This window comes from Dermacentor silvarum, chromosome 8 (genome assembly GCF_013339745.2).
Source record: "Dermacentor silvarum isolate Dsil-2018 chromosome 8, BIME_Dsil_1.4, whole genome shotgun sequence".
Lineage (NCBI taxonomy): Eukaryota > Metazoa > Arthropoda > Arachnida > Ixodida > Ixodidae > Dermacentor > Dermacentor silvarum.
In genome coordinates, this window is record NC_051161.1 from 32214762 (window position 1) to 32232722 (window position 17961).

The following is a 17961-nucleotide window of genomic DNA, read 5'->3' on the forward strand; positions in this document are numbered from 1 at the left end:
TTTTCTAATGGGTGTCATAATATTGATGTCTGCGTGATGCATGCGATAGCTAGAATAATGCTAGAACAATTGTTTGTGACAACAACAATGTGTAAAAAGGAGCTGCACTCGCAAATTAGAAAATTCGAGGGTTCTTGTACATCCAAGCAAAAATGTGCGCATGACATCAGCCACTCAGTACATCTCTATTACTGCCTGCATGCTAACGCACAATCAAGGCTACAGTGCAGCAATTTTCACCTGAGACACAACACAAGCATATCTAAACAAGCACAGGAAGAAAACTTGCTAAGAATACCAACTAAGACGTTGTTCGATGATGAATGACCGCACTGCAAATCAAGATCCAAGAGCGAGTTCGGTAGGTGGTTTCTTGTTGCATATTAAATTTTTTCTTCTCAAATGGCACGGGAAACAGTAATACAGAATCGGCAAATGCTAGTAGTGCCACGGAGAAAGTAACTTTGTACGTTATAAGGCCGTTATGCAGCGAAATAGGTAAGCGCAAGGCCTCACGCTGCTAGCAGACAACAACCCTGCAGCGCTCCTGCCGGCGAAGGAGGGAAGTGCGAACAGAGTCGTAGTCAGCGCGCTCTGCAGGCGCCGTTGAGGCACCTGTCTATCCTTCCACTGTAGTCTTGACCAAGTGAACATCAATCAAAGCACACAGCGGTTCTGCATTTCACCTCCATTGGATTAAGGCCGCAGTGACATGAAATCAAAACCACAACCATGTGCTCAACAGCAGAATGTAGTGAGTCTTCATTAAGTTCATCCCCCCACTCTGTTCTTCGCCACTCTGTTCATCCCCACTCTGTTCATCCCCATTCTGTTCATCCCCATTCTGTTCATCCCCGTGAACATAACAGCCTGCCAGGAAATACACACAGTCTTACCTCAATGGGATTCCACGCAACCATCTGCAGCCGCACAAAGGGCACCAGCAGTTTCACCAAGCACAAGGGAATGTAGGCCTGCTCGTAAGATTCACCAAAGTCCTGCTTCCAGCGCTCAAACTTCTGCTTCAGGGAAGCCACATTGCTGAAATGCTCCGTCACATCTTCAAAGACGTGCCGCGCATCATCCAGGATGAGCTCTGCAATCCCATGCACACTAATCAGCTGCTTCAAGAAAACTGATAAGGCTAGCATTGTGCCAAACAGTGCTGCAGTTGGTTTCCAAGACAGCATTTTGTCAATTTGGTGAACAGAACTTAAATTTAATAACCAACTGATTTCATGCCAACAATGCACAAAGGCACAATGTACTTTAACACCTCCCACTAGCAATATAGTGAAGCTGACCTTGGTTCCAGAAATGCTGTGATAGATGATAACTCTGATCCCACTGAAGGACTATATTTGAGTAACTTAATAAAACTCCACCTTGGCACTGGTGCAGGGAGCGCACACCGAACATAACACACACTGTAATTCTGCAGCTAAATAAGTGAACATAGGCGAGAAAATTTAAACACACAATAACAGTGCATGGTGGCACATTTATATCATCCGATTGTCCTCTGTTCCTCATACAGCTTGACATTCCATTCATTACATACTTTGGCAAGTAGCCAAAGCTAAGACCTTGATCCTAACCTACAAACCCACAAAGGGTTCATCTAAATGGTCTATAGTTAAATAGTTCAGTCATGAAAGGATGACTATTTGACCACCTCCAGGGGTAGGGGTAATGAAGAAAATCTCTGGCAAGAGAATAAATGAGAAAAAACAATAATAATAAATAAAAATAAAAAATGATGTTTTACAGTGCCCGCAACACAAATTGGTACTCACCTCGCTCTTTGTCAAAGGCCAGCCTATCAGCATCGGGCTGCTCATCGTCTGTGGACATGCCGTCATGATGCGCCAAATTCCGCTGCTGTGCCAACCCCTGTTGCTGAGCCTCACGAGCTTTGCGTCTGCGCACTCTGAAAAGTGCAGACCAGGTTGCTCAGGCATTGTGACAGCTATTTTTTCAGCTCAGTGCTGTAGTGGTCAGCAATTCCAATAACTATATCAACTAAGAAAATAAACGCATGCCACACATAGAGACACAGACAAGATGAGCGCAATGAAACCTCTCTAACAAGTGGGAAGGATGACACTGGGCAAACTAGGTGATGTGTGAATGAATGAATGTGCATAGGATCATCGGCTGATGGCCAAAAACAATGAACTGACTAATTTGCCAGCCTTACACTGGGAACAAATACACTGTGTGAGCAACTCTTCAATATTACTGTACTGCTGATCCTTCCGGGATCACTCAGTAGGACTTTTATGTCTGCTTATGTGACGGTATTTTCCATTGTCTGTCCATGCAAGCATACTGCACTGGTACAGTTGACTTCCATTAATTCAACCCTGATGGGACCGACAAAATTGATCAAATTATCCAGTGGGTCGAAATAAACAAGATCCAGAAAAAACGTCAAAACACAACACTGGTTCATTCGCCAGTATTTCCTCAATTATAACATGCCCCCAAATTAAATGCACATCCGCTGTCTATGTGTCCAAAGTATAAAACTAAAATAGAGGTAATATTAAAGCTCCTAAACAAAGTAGAAGTCTAACGCATAATCGATTCTTTAGCAAGAAAAATGGGCAAGGATCTAATATGTGTTGCACAGTGGCGGCTGGTATTCTAATGTAAGCTTCGCTGAATGACTTTTAAAAGTCAGCTTCGCCACAGTACAGCTTTGTGATGTGGCCAAGCATACTAGCGCGGATTTGCGGTCCAATTTTCCTGGGAAAAAAAAGGGGGTGCGCATTAGAATCAGGTAAATACCATAATCAGACATTGTGAGCTACCGTTATAGATTGAAAATCTTCCTGGGGCAGGCAGAAAGTAGGTGTTTTCTACGGGATATGATGCGTGTTCAATGCATTCACTGTCCGCTAAGCTCTGCCGAGAGAGATACTGCCAGTACAAGGGTCGCTACTGGGGTAACCACCGGGGTCAGACACATACATGCTGTCTGGTCAAGTTCGAATTATCCAGTAAAGGCCAATTTTAGAGTCAAAATAACGTAAGTTTGGGCCCATTGAAATGCATGGGCGCCACCCGGGAACATTTGCAGGGATTGAATTAACCGAAAAATTGAATTATTGGAGTCGAATTAATGGAAGTCGACTTTATATCTAATATGTTGTGAAATAGTTACTAAACTCGGATGGTATATTGCGTTTGATCCCGTCTACGTATTCTTGCGTGGTGTGTGTTTATGCGCTGTTGATCTGGTTAACAGACGTATGCCAATTAGGCCACCAAGTTGTCCTTGTGAATGCACCAGCAATAACAGCACACCCTTGTGAAATGTGATCCAAAGGAAAAAAGCCCACCTGCGGCCCTCTCGCTCAGCTGCCCGCCAACTGCGCTGTTGGCTGCCTCGATTGTTAGGCTCCACGGGAAGTCCCCGCAAACCCTTGACTACAAAGAGGAGGAAAAAACGAAAAAAAAAACGGAAGTTCCAATGACTCGTTTATTCCCATCACTCAATCGCTGCAGGCAGCAATTGTACGCAAAACTTTCTCCAACTATCTTTATACAAACATTTCCTCATTTGCTGAGTAATGTTCCAAACTTATGTTGTATCCAACTCAATTCTTCGCTATGGCCGAGCAGCATAGTTCACCCCCCCTGTATCCCATACACACTCTATTCACATCAAGCAAGTGCACAGTCAAACTCAGTTATAGCGAACATGGATACAGCAAATTTTACTCTGCATCGAACAAAAGGAAATCAGTTCTAAAAGTACATACAAAATATATTCTTTATAATAAACTGCACATCTCATACACTAAACTACTAGTGCGTATGATAGCCACCAGAATGTGCCTGTGGCTGGCTCCCCACAATGCATGTTAGCAGAGCGCGGCAGAGACACATGCCGGTAGACAAGCCAATGCAAAATTGAAACAAGCCAGTTTTCCCAGGAAGGATGGCAGGGTTGACAAAGGATGCACTGCACTGACAATTCTTGCTTGCGATTCAGCAGTGATTGTCCGTTGGCCCACTAAGGAGTTAAACGTGCAGTGTAGCTGCATCCACTCGGTCTGGCTGTCCGTCAGCACAGGCAAAGTTGGTGCAGCAAAGTCAGAAGAGCAAGCAAAAAAATTACCGCTTTTTGAGCAAAGTAGCTAAATTTCTTGTGATAAAGTGTTCTTCTTTTTTTTTTTATTGCACTGAGTGTCATCTTTTTTATCCTGTATAAATTATTATACTGCATACAGTGAACATGTATCCAAAATTTGTTATATGAAGGTTCGACTATTTTGAGCTAAGCCTCAATATAACGAACTCCAATGTAGTGAAATTCTCGATAAAACAAAGTATTTAGTTTATACCTTCTTGTCTATAAAACACCACGGATTTTGAACCTCAAAATAATGAAGTGATAAACGATCTGAATTTGACGAAATTTCACTGCCGCCGCGACGGAATATCGAGGTAATGGAAACTTCTGCGGACGCAGATGGTCAAATGGTTGAATTACATGTGGCTGCTTGCAGTGGCGTAGCCAGAAATTTTGTTCGGGGGGGGGGGGGGGGGCTCAGGTTGCAGCGCGGCCTCCTCCTCATAGAATTTGTCGAGGGATCAAATACATGAATAATAACTGCATTGCCAATGCCATTGTATATTAGATGCTGCAAACGAATTATTGAATGCTTCGCACTGTCATGTAAAATATGTATTTTTTGATAAAAGAATATATTCGTATGTCCCAAAAATTGTGGCAGAAGTAACTGATATGAATGCTGCCGCATTTTTATCTCTATTTAATAAGAAAATATCACACGAACTTTAGAACTATATCAGTTCGAAACCTGCAAAGCAGTGCATGCAGCTGATATGAAAAACGTAAAGGCCATGAAATAAACAAGTTGAGGACAAATATCTTGATGAATATTTGTCATCAAGAACCTTGTTTACATTTTCGCACATATGCAACGGCCAGGAAAAAACCTCAATGACACTGTCCGTCGTTGCAATAGATTACGCAGGAGCAGCTGTTACCGGTCGTGTATTGTAATTACACCGAGATTACGCTCGCAACAGTGAGAACAAATAAAAAGTAGGAGTTCTGCTAAATATACAGTCGAAATGCAAAGATAGAATGAAATATACAAATGCTAAGATACAATTCGCTAAAGGACAAAAAAGAGTCGCTGGAAACAAACTTCACTGCTTGTATACACAAAACCTCACAACAAGATATTTAAATATACGTCTAAGTATCCAATAAATATACGTATTTAAGCAAACGTCACTTTATATAATGCGTCAAACAAGACAAATAAACATGTTGCGCAGTCACAGATAGTAAACTTTGCGCACAGAAAGACAGATCATCTAGGCAAGAACAAAACTATGATCGCAGAAATTGTGACATGTACTCGGGCCATGCGGCGGTTGCGATAGCGCCATATGGGCAGAATAATAGAGGAATAATGCAGAAATCCGTACGAAAATGCGTAATTTATCTGCCTGCACAGCAGCAACAATTATTCTGCACCCAAAATTAAAGGAGGTTATTGCTTCGTTTCAAAAAGAAAATAAAAGCAGGTAGCTAAAAAGGAAAGAAAAAGACAAACGAAAGCCACAGATGATGCAGGAAGTTGAACTACCCAATATCCGAGTGTATTTTTGGCAAACGCCACGTGGGCCGGGCTTTCAATGAGCAAGGTCGGTAAAAATTGGTTATTGATGTCCTCGTAATTTTCGTATTCGCATGATAATTTTGATCATGATGCTAACTGCTAGAATAAACGACTAAAATTTCTGCGGTTTTAAAAGCTAACGAACAATCATACATTTTCATAATTACGAGCTTATGGACCTGAAGGAACAGACCTTTTTACTTGCATTGATTTTTGCTGCTTCGCTATCTAAAGGACAAACTTCTCTCGGCGGGGAAGTTGAGCAAAGCGGTCAATGACTTCAGACACGTTGATGCCGACGTCTCTGTGGGCGTATAGAAACGCCAGCCTAACCATGCGTTCCTCAGACATTGTAGAGCGCAAGTAGTGTTTTAGTAATCTCATGTTAAAAAATATTCTCTCTGCGCTGGCAGTGGTCACTGGAAGGGTGACTAGAATCTGCAGCTGTTTGTACACATTTACATAGAACCTGCAGTCACAATGAGAGAGGGCATCTATTCCGGTGCTAAAACCTAAAACACTCCCTCGATGTCGTGGGCATCCTTGTTTAGGTACCTTGCACAAATAGTAGGCTGTTTGATTCCAGCGATGTCCGTCGTTTTGTCATGAAGTACGGAGAAGCAGCCTGTTTTTGCTACTAGGCTTTCGTTGATAATTTCACCACAAGTTTCTATAATTTGGTTTTGTGCATCTGGGCTTAAATACAAGGCATTACTGGGGCAACTTTTCGAATGGTTCTTCAGATATGTATCTCCACAATCAGCTCGCATGCGAAGAAGCGCTCTGAAAATACCTGTATTTTCAGCGGGGGCTATGCATAAATTCAAAGGGCCACTGTCCCTGTGGCCACAGAGCCAGACTTTTTCGCCCGCAAAAGGAATTTCCTCAATAATAGGCCATTTACTTTCTTCTGTTTTCTCATATTTTACTTTGCCTGCCCTGGCCCAGCTATCCAGCATTGGGCACGCTTCCTGAAAATGTTTGGAGAAAATTATCAGCTGCTAGCTCACAGTCACGGTGATATTTAGTATTTTCGTTTGTGTGGAAGATTGCGAGCGCGTGCTTTCATTTCTGGAACGGGTTGGACACAAGGGCTCCAGTGCACGCATGTTGGCTCAAGTGTATAAGAGCATTAACCCCATAAAGTTCCAGAATTGAAAATCTTTTAAAGCACGCCTTTGGAAATGTCAGTGCACCTTTCGCGTCAAAAGTTTGAGAACTTTATACCCATAAAGTTTCGTAATTGAAATCCATGCGCTCCGTAGATTCCGCGGCCGCTGCGAGATGCTGCAACGCGCCCGCTCGCTATCGAAAAGCCCTTGAAAGTTTGTGCTCGGATGGGGCTCCGTGCGTTACGTGACTCCAGGTGCAAGGAAGTAGCCACGAAATCTAGCCCGAGTTCACAATGTTCGTGCCGAATGTCTTTTCGAGCGTGAAAAAGACATTGTAGACAGAATCCAGAATGATTCTCGGCGTCGGTGGTAGTTTTGGTCTGTGGTGCATGCCGGCATGAAAAAATTTCAAAGGGGGGGGGGGCTGAAGCCCCATCAGCCCCCCCCCCCCCCTGGCTACGCCCCTGGCTGCTTGCAAACGCACATCTCAAGTCACGCACCGCGAGACCAAGAGCAGCTGACGAAGCGGCGCAGCATCAGGTTCCGTATAAAGTCCAAGTGCAACAAGATTCTATTACGTCCCGTGCGCTGTATGCTTTAGGTGCCAGTGAAAGCATGCGAGAGTGAGCTGAGAAGGATGACGGCTTGATGAGCACCGTCTTCCCACCCCAGCAAGGAGAAAGGGGCAGGAGAAGGGTGAGCTCATGGTAACACAACCAAACGTGCGCAAGGGCAGGAGGTGGGTAGGTTGGCATGCGTCGACTTTTCTAGCATGGCCGGCTGCGGCTGCGCATGGAGGTCGTGTGGCTGAGGGCATACACAGCCTGCGCGCCCTGCTTTTGAGGTAATTGGCCACGCGTGCAGACTGGGCAACCCGAGATGGCGTGGCACTGTGCACCATGTTACTGCACGTTTATTGCTGGAGGTCGCGTAATCTCGAGTTTCGGAGACATGTTGAATTGAGAGGCAGACAAAGCATTCGCTCCCCACTGCCAGCACGTTTCATGATAGCATTGTCCCACAACGGGCAACACTAACAGCCACGGGGGCAGAGAGGATGTGAAAGCATGGCTGGCTTCGCTTCGTACTGCCGCTGTGAAAATACTGTCGATATGGCATGAAACCGTATCTTTCGTCGCCAGCTCTCAAATTCAATGAAATTATTTTTTTTTCTCATTTAAGTTTGCTTTTTCCACTTTCTCGATAATTTGGAAAATGTTGCGGCCCTTTCCGTGTAAGAAAAATCCATCGGCGACTGTACTTATTCGCATAAAAGAGCGAATCTTAATGTAAAAAAATTTTGATATAACGAAGCAAATTGCAGATTTTATCGACTTTGTTATATCCCCCCCCCCCCAAGGATTAACTGTATAACAAACCAATTGTGGTGCATACTGTGATATGTTAGAACCGGGTTTCACAGTACACACAATACAAATTGCACAACATTATTAAATAATTTTGCTCATTTCGGACATATTTGAACAATCTAATAGTCATTTTCTTAAATTTTTGTGCGCAAAGAAACAGGGACGAAGAAAAGGAGACACAAGGACGAGCGCTTTCTAACAACTAATTTTTATTATTGAAGAAATTATTGTAGTTATGCTTCAATCTAATAGGAAACTCGACACCTCGAAAGCTCCTATATTAAGTGCTACATGTGAATGGAGAAATTGTTTGGTCTGGCATCCATGGAACCAATTGCTAGTCAGATTGTTGCGTTAAAAAAAAAGGGGGGGGGGGGGGGGTTAAAATATATCAACTGCTTGGAGCATATGTCTGATTTAGGCCATCTTCTGTTCTGATGCTCTAAATACACATGATCGGATGCACTAACACAAATAGCAGAAAAAAAGTAAAAGGGCCAAAAATGTTTCATGTTTTAATCATAGTGGGTATGCCTTGCTGCTGCACACTGGTGAGTGGAAATAGGGTTAGCTTTCCCCAAAATAAACAAGTTTAATCGTTCTCATATCCTTGACTGACTGACTGCTATTGGGTGCAGTCACCTTATCATAGGAGGTCAAGCACGGACGTGTGCAGCTGCATGAGATGATATGATAAACTGGGTGCCAATTCACACATGCGAAAGCAAGTGTTGTGTAGCACGAACAGTACCCACAACATGTTACATAAGAACAAAATTTCACATGCCAAAGGTCCGGAGAAAACTCTAATATCTAAAGGCCTTTCAAGAACCAGAACAATCTTGACCTACACTGTATAGACCCAGAAAGGAAAGACCAAGAAATTGTTTTCATTAGACAAGTACAGTACAACCATTTTTATTTCTGCACAATCTGCTTCTTACTACTGTCTGACCCCCCTTGCGGTTTGCCTCAACAATTTTTTTACTCTTCAGATAGCAACTACAGCCGACTTCCATTAATTCGACTCTGGTTAATTCGATCTCAGCCGAAGGTACCAGCCGGCACCCATGCATTTTTTATAGGCCCATATTTTCGTTATTTCAATCCAAAAATTGGCCTTCACCGGATAACTCAAACTTTACCCGTCAGCACACATGTGCCTGAGCCCTATAGTGACCCCAATAGCGACCCCTTTAGTGGCATTGTCTGTCGCGGCAGAGCTTATGAGGCAGTGAATGCACTGAACACACATCATCTACAATCAAAAATGACAATTTTCGACCTGCCCTTGGAAGATTTTCAAGAAATATCTCACAATGTCTCACAACTCACAAGCAATAGTTCACAATGTCTGATTACAGTATTTACCCGATTCTAAAACACACCTTTCTTTCTTTGTTTTTGTTTTTTTTTTTTTCTCAGGAAATTGGGACTGAAAATTGCCTGCGTGGTGCAACTGGACGATACCAAAATCGCGTTCGCGGTGTTTGTATGCTTTACCACATAACATAAATGTATTGCAGCAAAGCTGACTTTAGAAAATCAGCTGCCACATCTTAAGACTCTTGCCCATTTTTTTTGCTAAAAATCTGATGCCCATTAGATTTCTACTTTATTTAGAAGCTTTAATGTCATTTTTTTATAATATCTTTCTACTTTGGACACTATGAAAGTGGCCGCGCACTTCATTCTGGGACATGTTAGAATTGGGAAAATACTGCCAAATGAATCTGTGGTGTATTCTAAGCATTTTTTTCAGCATCTTGTTTAATTCGACCTGCCAGATAATTTGATAAATTTTGCCAGTTTTGTCAGGGTCGAATTAATAAAAGTCAATTGTATAACTAAGTGAGTAAGCACAGGAACATCACAATGAAACAAAGCCAAACACGTTGCCAACCAAACACGTTACCACACCAATTTGTCCAGCTGTCCCTACATTTAGCACTGGAGTAGCCAAGGTGCACAGTACAGAAAGTAGATTACAGCAGCTGCACCATAACCTCCTGTGTTATTTCAATTTCATGTGACAGCCAAGTGATGGCCAATCCTTATGTGGCTCAAGCGGAGCGACTTTCCAAACATTATGTCATAGTTTACGAGGATCAATTATGGTTATGTCAACTTTCTTTCAAGGTACGTCATGCAGAAGCAAAGGAGCAAACATGAAGCAACAGCAGCGCCTGGCAAAAGTTGTTCATGCTCCAAAAACTGCAGTTACAGAAATTCTGGGAACATGGCACCTCCGTGGCAGATCACTGGCTCCCACGCAGTGCAGAGCAACTGCACAGGCATTCTAAAAATGCAGAAGGCTATGGCTGCACATACCAGTGCAAAGTTGTGCCTTTCAATCCCAGGATGCATGCCTAGGCTGCAAGGGTATTAAGCTTTATGCAGCTGCCATCGTCAGCAAAGCTTTTTTCCCTATCTATCATACACATACACGCACCCTGCAACAAGAGAGCAAGACAACTGACATTTTTTAAAATATCCACACCTGCAAGGTTGCATTCTTCAGCCTGGTCTTTTATGTCCTGGTGTCGACGCTGTACGAGCTTTTCACTGCGCTGACAAAACAGCGACATCATGCGTCCCTCCAGGGCCAAGATCACGGGTGTCTGCAACACGTAATTGAGGACCACAATCAGCCAATGCACCGCACTCTTTTCTGTGTGCATCACCAGCCAAACACTTCAGCTCAGTTTTACTGCAATAAATGAGTAGAACCACATACCAGACGTCACTGACATAAAAGGGGCACCATTGGCCAACATTACTGCAAATTATGTTAGCAAAGCATAGTTTAAAAAAGCTATTACTAAATTTCTTTGGATGGAAAAGGTCAATTTTATATGGAGAAATCGACGTTCAACCCTAAGTTCCTTCCCTCGAATGTCACACAAAGACCACAGTGACGTCACATTTAGATTGATGTCACTGATTTCAGTTATCTCTCATATGTTGGCTGTTCTGGCACAGGAAAAGTTTTGAAAACTTGCTACATTGAAGTAACGAAAGTTTCGGCATGGGCGCTGGCCGAGACCTCCGGCCGGGATCGAATTACCTGAAAGATCAAATTAACCGGAGCTGAATTAACAGAAGTCTACTGTATAACGAAGCAAATTGCCGACTTTACCAACTTCGTTATATCGAGGTTTAACTGTACTTGGAACATTACAGTAATTAGTGAAGAGTTGTACAGCCTAGTAAACAGGCAACATTTTGTACCCATGTTGTCTATGTCACTGGGTCTCAAAGTACAAATGAATAAGAGATTGCAATAGGTGTCCACCTACCTTGGCATCAAGGCATTCAATGAGATCAGCAGCATATGACTGCATCTCCTGGAAGAAGCGGAAGTTTGTTTCCAACTGTGGCTGCTCCTCACGAAGCTGTGCAGAGGCTTCTGCTGACACCTCCAGGTCAGTCAGCGCCTGTGTTTTCTGCCGCCGATGCAGAGCCAGCATTTCACGGACTGTGCCGAGCCTGGAAATGCAACCACACATTTTCAAGCCTTGGCACAAGAAACAGAATTGTTGCTAATCTTTCTTGCTTACTGTGGTTTATTTTACAAGTTCTTGTGTAAATGAATCACTAAAAAGCCCACAGTCCACTTTCAAGTGCTAGGCATAGCAACAGCGATAGCTGCAGACCCTTAGCAACCCTTATGCATTTTGCAATAAGCTTGTGATAACCTCATGACAGACATGTGATTAACCTGTGCATGCCTTGCTACACCGTTGCACCTTATACACAAGCCTGGATGGCTGATTTTGATTATGCTACAGTTGCCCTTAACAGTGACAGTCCAAAGCAGCTATCGCTGCCTATACTACATAAAGAAGGAATGCCAAGCTTTCTCATAACATCAGAAGTGCAAGTATGAAAATTTATGAGATTACGAGTCGAATTACTCCTAAGTACTATATTGAATGCAGGACGAGGTGAAGAATCTGAAGTGCTCTAAATGGCTAGATAGATGTGCAGAATATATGTGCAATATGTGGGCAGCAGAATTCTTGCTCCTTGCCTAGTTTGTTCTGTTTAATTTTCCTTGCGCATGCAAATGTGGCCGCAAGAAAACATTTCTGAGAAGGTCCCTCACCGATCCGTGATCCGCTCAAGGACAGCCTGCGAGCTGAGGTTCTGCCGGTCCTGGATTAACACAGGGACCGGCTGCTCTGTGAAGTATGCTGGCACAATACAGGGTTCCTCTGGTGCCGGGACTGCTGCAACCTGCATACATTTATGCCAGCAACACCTTAACACACTGCTGGATACACCAAGGACAATGCGACATGGCATCGAGCTAAGTGAGAGTGTGTTCATCCCAAATGAAACATGTTGCATATGTCTTTCTTTGTGCTGCTTTATCTACATTCACATGCGTGTTGAATGCGGATGAAGGCTTCTGTTTTTGTGTTGTTTTGTTTGTGCGTATTGAAGAAATGCGAGAGGTGGTTTTCTGCCCTCCTGCCGTGGCCGCCTTTTTTTAAAGCACATTTGACCACTAAGTGAGTGACCAAATGAAAATTCATTGCCCAAGGCAAGAATGGCAATGAGAAGTCACCACAAGTGTGACAGTACTCCTTAAGTATATTTCTCTTGTCACACTTTCTCCTTGTTCAAGCTCTCATCACAGTTCTATTGTTATCAACCGAGCTGCATCCAGACAACTTCCAGAAGTTAAGGCACCTACGAAGAGAAAGAATTAACATTACATCATTGTGGTGGTTACGGAACAGCTGAGAAAATTGATGCAAGTTGTTTTTTTACTTTTTTTGTGGAACCTGATCCTGCCATCTCGATAATAACTGCAATAAAGTGCTACTGAAACAGACAGCAATTATTCAGAAAAGTGGTGATCAGACTGAAAAACATGCACACACACAAAGTGAATCATTTCCTTCTGTAAAGTAAGAAGTTTGGGCTTCCCCAGATATAAATTAAAGGAGAGTGACCTGCAATTCCACTACGGCATGAAACAGGAAGAGTAGAACCAAGGTGCTTGAAAAGTGAATTACAACACTTAGTGACACTTGCAGTTCCTGGAGCAAAGGCACAAGCAACCACTTTGTCGTTCAGCTCTTGAACAATAATATCTCCGTAGGTCCTGTTTTTTATTAAAGGGGCCTTGAATCACTTCTAATCGAAGTGAAGAAATGCATTTGAAGTTAAAATAGGCTATTTCAGAAATGAATTGCCACAAAAAGTACTTTAATGCATTGAGCAGAAGCAGAGTTATCGGAAATCAAACACAACGTTCGCGGTGCTTCCACTCCTTCAATGATTTGCACTGCGAAGGCTACGGCAGAGCAGGGTGTGCCCACAACCGCTCTGCCTACTGAACGTCACCGTGGCGCGCAGTTCAAGCTTGATTTTGGATGTTAACGTAGACATCACTACTTCCAATTTTGGTACCTGCGACGCGCCAAACGTAAGCCAAACGCGGCTGTCCTCAGCGAGCCGTAGTGCGCTTAGCCAGTGGACTTGTCACGGCACTCCACGGCGGCCACAGTATCTACGCCTCTGTACTACGTAGCAGACCGCAGCTACATGTAACTGTAGTACGTATATATAGTGTTTGCGTTGTGCACAACAGGGCTTGAGTGCGTGCTCGTACTCAATGCTCCAGTCTGACCGTGCTAACGTGGTGCGGACCAGCTTTGTCCTTCGCCAGTTTGACCGATGGATATTAGTTGCATCCAACTTCGCATTTTGAAACACTATTAATAAGTCTGCCAAGGCATCTAACCAGTAGCGACCAGGAGCGAGGGCGTCTGACCTTAAGTTTCGCATGGTTCGAGGCTAGTTGAGCTTCAAAGCTAGTCGAAATTAGCGGGACCTGACCGCTACGACACCGATAAGCAGTGTGGTCAAAGTTTGATTCTTACACGGGCGGCCGCAGCCGAGCGGGACCAGACTGCAGCTGGCTTCTTCCAGAAGTGCGTAATTATTATCAAACTTCGAAAGCAGATTTTCGCTTACTTGAGCCTGTTTATTAAACTTCGCCAAAAAATACACACAGTAACAGTAGGAAAAAGCGCACTGATCCAAAGAGATCCGAACACCCTTCTTGATTAATGTCAGCTATTGGCCAATAGCAAGACGCGTTTTCCGGATGATTTATGATGAAATAAAGTGTCCAGAAAAGAGCAAGGAACATCTGTTGAAAAAAGAGCATTTGAGAGAAAGGTGACCTCACACTCCACTTAAGATTCCAAGCTCCGCACACGACTGCAAAACTGAGATGTTCACAGCATTAGCTGAGATGTTCACAGCAGCATACCATATTTTCCGCTGTATAAGTCACAGTTTTATTCTGAATTTTTCGTCGGTGCGTCTTATAGAACAGTGCACTAATATACTTTTTTTTTTTCGTAAAAAAACTGCTCTCAAAATTGAATTGGATACTATGGCCACACAAAGCACGCTGGGTTTACCTCCTCTGGATGTTGCTACGGGTTGTGTGCGTGCTATGGAGGTACTGGGTTCTTCTTGTGATCGAGATGTCGAGCGCCGTGCGAGGACGGAGCAGCAAGGCAAGCAGGTAGCAGGCCGACCGCGAGTCAACCGACTCCAAAGTCGCCGCATCGGCAGATCGCTTTCTAGATACGGCGCACGCCGCTGCACAAACTATGCAGTTGATACTAGGGTACAAGCCACCCGCCCTCCCTCCCGCGCTGCCTTCCCACTTTCCTCCCTTGTGCGCGATTTGACTCATCGTCACACGCTTTCACTCGCACATACAGCATACGGCGCGCGGGGACGATCTTATCACCCTTGGACTTTACACAGAGCATTGCGGCGACCACGACGGCAGAAATCTGCCTGGAGTGTCCATATCATTGCTATCACAATTCTATAAGAAAGGCACCGATACGCTTGTGCATGACCTGCGTTCAAAAAGTGAAACGTCACCGTATACTTTTTTTAATTGCTTACCAAATGAACAGGTGTGTCTTATACACCGGTGCGACTTCTATATGTTTTTTTTTTTGAAAAACTGACGTTTTGAAGGGGGGTGCGACTTATACAAAGGCACCCTCTACAGACCAGAAAATATGGTATGCTATCCGCAGACTGTTTCTTCACCAAGCCCGAGGGGTAGTTCAGGACCCCTTTAAATGAAAGCAATGATGGGCAGTTCTAGCTCCGCACAGGCTAATTTATGCTAGATGCAAATACTATATTGGGCCAGCAGCTAGGTACTGAGCAGGATGAAAACAGAGACCTAATCAGCCCTATTTATGGTACTTTTTCACAATAGGCACTTCTAAATTATAAATTCTGAGTCATTTTCTTTCAAACAATGCTAGAGTTTTAAAACTTTGCAATTAAAATGTTAGCCAGGCCTGAGACAACTCCAAATGTGATAAGAACATTTACCACACTGGTCATTTTCCTTGCAGATGATACCTACAGATATGCTAGTGGTCTAAACACTGCCCTGTGTCACAGAATATAAATAAATTTGAGTCAATATAGCATAACTAATGAGGATCTGCACTTACCGGTGCAGTGCTGACACCCTTCTTCATCTGCTCCTGCTCCCAGCGCTCCAACTCGGCGACATCCTCGCGAGCCACTTCGTCACCACTTTGCTCTGCAAAGGTAACATTCGTTACCACAGTTTTACCAGCCTCACAATGCTACTGCAGCAAAGGAAAGCCAACTGATCTGACAGGAATGGCAAACCAAAAAGTTTTTCTGTTCCAGTTCAGCATAAAGATTAGTTACAGTTCAACTCCAGAGTGAGAAAACAACAGTTCAAACCGGTTTGAAGCAGTTTATGTTTTTTACATAACCTAAGAATAATTATACGGAAAAAGCTTCAATTTATTTTGTACAAAAAACTCAACAGTGCTCAGACAATATACTAAAAAAAATCAGATCCAACGAGTTGGAATCTATATACAGTGAAGCTTTGTGTGAGTGCACATACACACACATGCACACACACACAAGTGCGGGCACACACAAACAATACTGAGCCTTTCGTTAAGCAGAGTTGCTGACTACTAGCGAGCATGACGGACACCTTGAACGTATCATGGTTTCAGAGGCAGCATGCGCATAGATACGTAGCACCCCCCCAATTTGAATCCATTCTATCCGCAAGCATCGTTTACATCCCGATTACTGTGCAGCCGCGTATGTGCGAAGGTGAGCTTTCTGGTTCTTTTTTTTTCTTTTAATACCCATTTAATAAATACCTAGGAGGATCGAGTTTCATGATTTGTTTCCAGATATGACGGAGCCATCCTGGGCACAAACTTGCACAGAGCAATGGAACACGATTAGATGCATTCAGTTTGTTCCTCAGAATTTCGTAACCTTTCCCTAGTAGCCATACGGCTACAACATACATTGGCTAACAGCTATTGCAGCTGCCCAGTGACTATGGCATTCTGCTGCTAAGCCCAAGGTTGCAGGTTGAATTCCAAGCTGTAGCAGCCACAATTTGATGAAAGCAAAATTTAAAAAACAAGCCACATGAGTCATAAGTGTACAGGTTTATGTTCACATTAAAGAACCCTATGTTGTGAAAATTAATTTACAGACCTCCACTACAGCATCTCTGAAACCCTCAGCCTTTCCTTTGGACATTAAAATTAATAAATAAACTGAGCAAGCAATCAACCGATCAATCAATCAATCATACATTCTCTACTCCATTGACGTCAGCCTAATGGAACTAGCGGAAAATTCAATGCTGAAGCACAAGGATAAGCAGTAAGAAAGATGACACACAAGTCTTTAATTCTGTCCTTAAATGAACAAGCCCACACGTTCAAAATCCTCCTGCCGCAAAACATATATACATTACAAATGCATGCACACGTCTATGCAGATACATAGTGTGACCCACTGAAGACACAACTGAGCATAAAAGCTAACATCAACCAAGGTGCACACATACTGACCTTCCTGTGCTTGAATAAGCGCCTCCCTGGCACGCTGCTTCTCTATAGCAGCTGTGTTCACTGTGAAGTTGATGCGACCCTCCTCGTCTTCACTCTGGTCTTCCTCTTCACCAGCACTGCAGTTCGTAGGAAATTACCACACCTCAGAAAAGAAGAACTATAATTACAATACTGCTTTGTGACTGAGCAGAACAAGCTGTGCAGCTGCAAACAAACTGTGGCTGTCAATAGACTCTGTTTACAACGGTTTATTAATGGAAGGATCATTCTAAAATGCATGCTTATTGCGTCGGCACTACGCAATAGAACTCGTAACGTGTGAGTATTGGCATTCCTAATTAAGAAATAGTGACATGAGATTTTCTACCTGTCATTTTGTTTTCTTTGCATTAAATGAAGTGCAATCCCTCTAAACCTTAGAAAAGAATACTTGCAAATATCAGGGCACTGTAATATTTACTGTAATATTTGTTTCTATGAATTAGTAGTTTCAGTTTTGGCACCCTGTAAGTGGATGCGTCATGATGTGACGCATTGGCCTGCTTTGTTTCTGCGATTTCTGCAGATGCCACACACAAGCACAGCCAGAAGAAATGTGCACAGCACTCATGTTTATTTTTTTATAAGAACGTTATCATGCCTAACCTTATTGCTGCACGACAGCAAATTTTGGTTTTTGTCATGACATCAGGATAATGTCGAAGACGCCAGATGTGGCATTTTGAGACCAACTTAAGTATTAAATTAGTATATTGCAAGTACCTTTCAACCTTCACATTTGTTAAGTGTCAATGTTCTATGTTCAAGAAGGATAAGCTTGAGTATCTCCAACTTCGAAACTAAGCATCAGTACCCCTTTAAGACTTAGCTATTTTCTTTA

The 17961-nt window shown here is 43.2% G+C and overlaps 1 protein-coding gene across 1 annotated transcript in view; it reads right to left on the reverse strand.

Moving 5' to 3' along the window:
- Positions 1–17961, reverse strand: part of LOC119460972 (PAX3- and PAX7-binding protein 1) — a 34689-nt gene that overhangs the window by 12880 nt on the left and 3848 nt on the right. Inside the window, exons 5-12 of the mRNA XM_037722134.2 lie at positions 17082–17197; positions 15669–15760; positions 12260–12390; positions 11451–11640; positions 10652–10772; positions 3348–3435; positions 1797–1930; positions 897–1096 (exon numbers count right to left, since the gene is read on the reverse strand). Of these exons, the coding sequence (XP_037578062.1) occupies positions 897–1096; positions 1797–1930; positions 3348–3435; positions 10652–10772; positions 11451–11640; positions 12260–12390; positions 15669–15760; positions 17082–17197 (1072 nt within the window). The remainder of the gene's footprint in view (positions 1–896; positions 1097–1796; positions 1931–3347; positions 3436–10651; positions 10773–11450; positions 11641–12259; positions 12391–15668; positions 15761–17081; positions 17198–17961) is intronic.